General features: G+C 32.7%; 1 protein-coding gene across 1 annotated transcript; it reads right to left on the bottom strand.

The window, feature by feature from the left end:
• Positions 1-652: 652 nt before the first annotated feature.
• stx19 (syntaxin 19) lies at positions 653-6,011 on the bottom strand. The gene is made up of 2 exons (XM_058392265.1): positions 5,404-6,011; positions 653-3,245 (listed from the first exon to the last, which is right to left on the bottom strand). Exon 2 carries the CDS (start codon positions 3,186-3,188, stop codon positions 2,295-2,297), a length of 894 nt encoding a protein of 297 aa, XP_058248248.1. The 5' UTR covers positions 3,189-3,245; positions 5,404-6,011; the 3' UTR covers positions 653-2,294.
• Between the last annotated feature and the right edge of the window lie 1,574 nt (positions 6,012-7,585).

Raw genomic sequence — 7,585 nt, 5'->3', positions numbered from 1 at the left:
AGTACAAGTATTATATCATGCGTGAAAAATAATTTATGAGAGAGAAAGATCAAACACTGAAGTGAAAATAATTTAAAAAATTAAAATAAATTGCTATGGGGTTATAATGCATTGCATTGTGTCAAATTGTTTTTGTTTTTTAATATATTATAATTCATATATCTACATTAAATGTATATATCTAATGTATTTTGTCTTTGTACTTGCAAATATGAACAAAAGAAGGATGAAATCAGGAGCAAAAAAAAATATGTGTTTTTAAAAAATAATGACACTAGTTGGGAAAAAAAACAACACACATTAACACCATTATGACTTTGTTGTTGTTGGCATTTACAGGCACTTATGGTAAGAATTAGTTAGCTTTTTGCAGCATTGTGTTTACATTTTGAATCTTCTTGGCAAACCATCGTCAATTCACTACTTCAGCAATTTTGCATGGGATGTTTACAGATATTGTTTTGTTTTTTTGTGAGGTGAACATTATATATATATATATATATATATATATATATATATATATATATATATATATATATATATATATATATATATATATATATATATATATATATATATAATTTAATAATTCAGACTATTATTTTAAAATCAGAATAAAAATCCATTTTAATTCCAGGTTGTTACAAAACTGAAAAAAATGGATAGACAGAAAAATTAAACCAGTTAAACATTAATTTAAACAAAAAATATAGCAGTCAGGCTGCAGTACTGCAAATTCTGATGCAAATATATTACATTTCATTTTGAAGCATGGCCTGCTTTACCTGTGGAAGTTTTACCCATTGTGGTATCAGCACCTTATTTTTTTTAACACATATTAACAAATTTAAATAAATTTTGGATTTAGGGTGCCTTTTGTGCTAGAAAGGACGTTCATCCAACCTACCTACTTTCCTACCAACCCGCCTGGACTGGTCATTCACGTCCTCCCACCTTCCCTGCCCTGCCTGTGACAGCCACCAGCCCTGGCCTTCCCTGATTTTTTTCTAATCTTTTTATGATTATGATTATGTACTTACCATACAAAATAACATTACATAATGTGTGTAATTCTAAAGTAGATTTTGTATATGCACTGGAAGTAAATCATTTTTTAAAAATCATTTTTCTTTTCTGTAAGTGCCATTTCCTTGCCAAATATCTTATTAAAACTGGGCTGGCAAAGAAGGACTTGATATATCCTTTTGTGTACTTCATATCTATAACAATAGGTGGCAGATTATTGCCACTGCAGCAGATTGTGGATTTCTCATCCTAGGAATTCAGCCAATAACAAGTGTGACTACAACAAGAATAGCTTGGCAAACAAAAGTTCACATAAAGAAACCCTGTCAAGTCCACATAATAGTGAGTGATTCCTGTCCTGTTCATTTTTGAAAACCTATTGAATAAGAAACTATAAATTAAGGCTTGGTAAAAAAAAAAAATCAAAACTGATGTAAAATGTCAATATAATCACATTTTATAACAGCATCTTTATACCATTTCTTTTTTAGAACAGTATTGTTCAGGATAAGTGTTAGGCGGTTCATGGAACACACCCAGATCCCTATTTCTCAGTATTTTCTTCCACAATACACCATCTGTCATCTGACGTCATACTTTCACTCCATTCATCTGAATGAATAATGGAGATTTTACTGTTGATAAATATAGAGCTGTATTTACAGAATGAATGCTGATATGATGCAGAACAATCAAGTTTAACACACTGCCATTGTGGAAAACATTCAAGCATCCAACCTGGAGTGTTACACTGTGCTAGAAACTTATTTACAATATGTTCATGCTTAGTGATTAGCCATCATGAGACATTGTCTTTTTTGAATAAATTCATTTTTTGAAATCATACTCAAAATGAAAGCATGACAGAAAAAAAGCAATGTCATATTTTTTTCTGAAGCTTTAAACACACACACACATACACACACAATATTTAATATGTATTTAAATTACAGCTCAGAATGAAATGGGGTTGGCCATAATAAAATAGATGTAGTGTAGGTTACAAATAAAAAGCATCTCTATGTCATAAATAAATACAATGTTTTTACGTATATAAAATTGAACATAAGCTCTTGTGTCATTAGTAGCTACATATCAGTTCCATAATTAGCCTTCATGACTCTGGTGTCTTAATTTTACAGAAGTGTCTTAAACTGTGCAAGGGTTTTGCTTTTAACACAGATATGTCTATCTATTTACAGATTCCACAAGTTCTCTCTATGTTTTCCCATACTAAAAGTCCTTCATACTATACATTATATCCTTCTTCATGCCCATGGGCAGCAGCAGCAACACAGTCTTCTTAAAGGGTTCTTCCTCCTATATCTGACTGCCGTTTTAAATTTCTCATTACAAACCATAACATAGTCCTGAGTATTCTCTACATTGGCCTGGATATTGTCAATTTGAAATCCTTGCTCTTCCACAAGCATGAACACATCTAGAAAGAGCTCTCTCAGGTCCTTCATGTTGTTCTCAAGGGTGAGCAGTTCTTTGTGGCGCTGCTCTATCTCAGACAACTGTGAGCGAGTGATCTTGACATCCACCAGGATGTTCTCATTGAAAACATCCCACTTACCCTGCTCAACCATATTTTCCACTTCTTCCTCTGATACCTCTCGGCCAGAGATCTCCAGCTGCCTGATGATGAACTGCTTGCATTTGTCTTGCTTGCTCAGGAGCGAGTCATTGTACTGACGCATGACCTCCTGGAAGCGAAGGAAAAGTGCATCATGCTGGGCACGCTGGATCCGGGCCGTGGCAGCTGACGCCCCCAATTCAGTCTCAGTGAGCTTTGCCTGCTTTGAGAGGGCATCAAGCTTCTTTTGAATGTTCTCAGCCTGCAGCTTGATGTCCCGAGTGAGGCTGCTCTCCTTTTTCATGATGCTGAGACGCCGCATGGTAGCCACAAAGTTTCTTTGTTGCTGACTGAATATCTTAACCTCAGCCTCCAGGTCTTCAAGGCTGTCACGAACATGCTTGGCCTCATCCAGGAAGTTCTCTAGTACAGGCTCAGTCTCAAAGAGCACAGCCTGTGGCCAGTGGCCAATGAAGGACACTGGCTCATCCTCTTCATTTTGGGTGAAGGATTTGTCTTCATGACTTATGATTTGCTGATTTGCTTTGATCTGCAGACGCAGCTCTTCTAAGCGATCCTTCATGACTAAAGCTTAACGAAGAAAACTTTGGAGATAACAGGTGGTGATTGTGTTGGTGTTCTGTAATAAAATGAAGAAGTCAGTCATATATATATATATATATATATATATATATATATATATATATATATATATATATATATATATATATATATATATATATATATATATATATATAGATAGATAGATAGATAGATATATATATATATATATATATAAACATTCAGGCATTATAGTTTATATATTTTTAAAAAATCTAATATATGTTGTTGAAGTTGTATATAACTATGTACACACACACATATACATTATATATATATATATATATATATATATATATATATATATATATATATATATATATATATATATATATATGTATACATATGTTTGTGTGTGTGTGTGTGTGTGTGTACATAGTTTTTTTAAGCTAATATTGTACTGTGTAAATATTGATGGTGGGTTTATCCACAGGTCATTCACTGTACAAGTAGTCCCATGATACAAAATGTTTTGTTGCTGTTGTATTTGTTGTTACTGTTTTTAGGGGTTTTTGTTGTTGTTGTTGTTGTTGTTGCTTTACTCATTATGGAATCAAAGAATTTCTATTTACTCAAAGCTAGTGATTCTAGTGACCATAGTGTGTTTGCACCATAATTACACATTTAGATACAATAGTTTAGGAGCCTTTTCTAATTTTTCATATTAGCCAAAAAAAAAGATCAATCAAATGTATTTTTTTTTCTTACAGTGACCTATGTACTTGTGTTGGAAAGCAATAGAATCTGTTACTAATAGTATTTCCCACTTACAGTAAAAATGTGTAACATTTACTAGATGGAACAGAGAAGACTGCTGATACTGTTTGTGTGTAGCTCCTCCAACTGCTTTGGAAAGAAGGCTTGTAAATGTAAATGTGGCCTTTGTTTTGTTCTCATTGCACCTTGTTCCTGTGTGAGAGACCTCCTAATAAAATCTCACACCGTGTAAGCCTATTAAAAAACATTCTATAAAATGTTTAACCTTCAGTTCAAAATTGTTCTGATTATATTCGCAATCACTTTTTTTACATAGCATCCTTTTGTCAGAGGTGGTAAAAGCACTGAAATTCTTTATGTAAATCAGCAATTAGGCTAATCATCTACAGAAAAAATACACTGTTAAACAATACATACAGCTTAGAATTTATTCAGCTTAAATCAGAAAACTACATTGTAAATTTCTGTATATGTAAATTTAAAAACAATTGTATGTATGTATATACATATATATGAATTTTCTTTCTGGTAAATACGATACAAATGCTAACATCTAGCTGTTCTAGTTTTTTCACAAATAAACGTGCCTTAATAAATATAATAGCATGAAATACAGTAGAAAGTAAAGACTTTTTAGATTTTTTATAGTAAGCAAAAGTCAAAAGTATTAGCTGAAAGAATAACTCAAGATATTTAAAACCCAGACTTATGTACAGTAACAAAATAATTATATTGTTACTTCCCATCTCTGACCTAGAGAATCTCATCGTCACACTGGTCTGTTGAAATGATTGTCCAGTTAAAATGTTTGTCTTTCAGACAACATGAAATGAGCTACCCAAGAAATATATTTAAATCCTAAATTTAATTTAGAAAATGAAAAGTTCAAGCCATATACATAATTTAATATATATATAATGCATATATATATATATATATATATATATATATATATATATATATATATATATATATATATATATATATATGTACAGAATATTTTAGTGGACAAATGGGTCAAATGGGTTCTTTCTGTTTAGTATATTTTCTATTACTATAATATGATTAATCAAGAAACTGTCCTACAATATGTGTAGCTACTAGAACATGACATCAAAATGGACAATAGTCTCTCAAAGGTAGAAAAAGATATGATGCTTTTAGACATGATGTTTTGTCTTTAACTGTATCCTGAATGCCAACAAATCCTAGACAAAGATCTGTTTCCATAGACAAACATTTTCAGCCAAAAGAATTAATTATTAATTAATTAATTAACTGTAATTTAATTGTCATATGTATATGACATTATATTTAGCAGGCACAATGTTTCTGTATCTGTTGTGAGAGAAATATTCCCTACCTTCAATCGATTCCAGTTCAATCAATAAGTAGTAACTGCATTTGTAAATGTATTTTATATGTAAATGTGATTTTTTTTTCCCCCTCTCCCGTCTTACCTTTTCTGCTGTAGTCCCAGGAGGATTAAATGGCACTGCATCATGAGTCCATAGAGAGAACAGAATATCCTAACAATCTTGATTTCTCAGAGGCATTCTCCACTTCAGTCTGGATTTAAAGCAACTGGCAGGAATACAATTCCCTCAGCTTCTGTTAGTCTCAGTTCCACAGTACAGACTCCTGGGAATTCTGGCAGATCTAGTTTGCTACCACACCTACTGTTACAGTTAGAACTTTGTGTGACCAATAGAGAGTGAAGATTTTAGCCTGTCTGAAAAAGTAGGAGTGACGTGAACAAGCGCAGCTCTGAAAGACCACGTGCAGTGGCCCGAGACCAATTCCTGTGCATAATGTCATTTAAGACAACAAAAAGCTCATTGAACTGATCTGATTACTTCTGACAGCGTAATCAGAATTCCTAGAGGCCATTGGAGATAGCTGTAGGAGTATTCCCTAACAACCACAAAACACACACACTCACACTTTGTGAAGGTACTTTCACTGATTTCTGTGTTTCTGTATTATTCTGTATTACTGTACTGTAAGTAAATAATATTAAGTCCAACAGTGAAAGAGGTTGACTGAGTGTTTGTCTAATCATACCTTTAAATATGATATGAACCTTTACATATCTTAAAATAAGAAAAGAAAACCTACTGCAATATGTTGAAGAAACAACTCCCATTTTTGTTATTCATTTATGAAGGAGATCAATTTCAGCTCGTTATTTTTAAAGCATTCCTTCATTAAGTATTAGTAATTCTTCAGCAACAACAAAGAAACTAGTAGAAAAGGTAAATTGCGTAAACTGCGAATGCTAAGTGTAAAAAAAAAAGAAAAAGAAAAAAGTCTAGCCCTGCTGTCAGATCCTGGGAGTTTAGAGAGTTTAACCTTACCTTGAGAAGCAAGACCTTGAGAACTCTCTGTCAGATTTGTTCAGGAGTAAAATGTGCTTTCAGAAATATGTCGCTTTGTTGTAGTAGGCTGAGGAATTCACTAAAGTTAATCTATCTTTCTAACAATCCAGCAGCTCTTACAAAGACAACTAAAATGATGATCCTGGATAAATGCCATGCATTAGATTAGTTTATCTAAATGCACACCATCGTCCCCAAAATAAACTTTTAAGCAAGTCTTTTAAAATTAGAAATAATTCTTTGGTGAGGTGGGTGTAAGTCATATAAGTGACATTAATCAATGTTAAGTATAACATGTTGAGACCGTCTCAAAAAGTCCATTACAGTAAACATTTACAGCTATAAAGAGATATGCGAAAGCTTCACTCCTACACACAGAAAACCATGAGTCAGAAGTGCTTTGGGTTAAAAGAACGACGCGTTTAGAACAGAGACACAGTAGTAAAAGGAAGCAAGCAGGAACAAAGAAAGGACAGAACTGATTCAGCCCCAGCAAGATACTGTGTATTGTTTCAACCACATTGCTTATCTTGTCACAAAAACGTGTGCAACAACAGAATGTAATTACTGATAAAAAATTTTAAAAAAAATCAGATGTCAATGTCTGTGCAGTTTGTCTTGAAGAGTGTGCTGTAGTTTGCTAAAGATTAAGCAGAAAGTGGAGAGTAAAGCAGGAAGTTGAAGGTAAATAAAGGTGTAACTGAATACAAAACACCCTTACAGCACTGACCATAGTGACTCAGTTGTAATTCAAACCTGTAGCCCTGTTCACCTGTTTCCAAGGTATGCAAACAGCAATTTGATCAAGAATGTATATTGCTTTTCTTATACTGCATTGCAGTTCAATAAAGACCTTACTACTAATTTCTTATTCAAATCCAAAGACATCTTTTGTTTAACTTACATTTAAAATGGCCATAACATTTCTTTTATGATCGTAATTGTTTCTAAATATTGATATGGCAGGAATAAAGCACTTGGACACTGGAACCCCACAGAATGAACATTATTCTTTAAAAGTCTAAGAATTTCACATATAAGCTGGTTTCTCCATGTCTTTTTACAAACCTCCATATTAATTAGTGAAGTATATTAGTGAAGTATATTTGTAAAGTATATATATGCTGTTACTCCTTGGCTTATTTGTATATGAACTGAGTAAACAAAAGTCTTGAGCGACGAAAATAGTACTCTAGGTAGTATGCACTGCCCCCTGCTGACCATAATACAAAAATACATTGTTAATTAGAATTTGAATTAGAAT

This window comes from Hemibagrus wyckioides, linkage group LG06, assembly GCF_019097595.1.
Source record: "Hemibagrus wyckioides isolate EC202008001 linkage group LG06, SWU_Hwy_1.0, whole genome shotgun sequence".
In the NCBI taxonomy this organism is placed as follows: domain Eukaryota; kingdom Metazoa; phylum Chordata; class Actinopteri; order Siluriformes; family Bagridae; genus Hemibagrus; species Hemibagrus wyckioides.
This window is presented reverse-complemented; position numbering and strand designations above follow the sequence as displayed.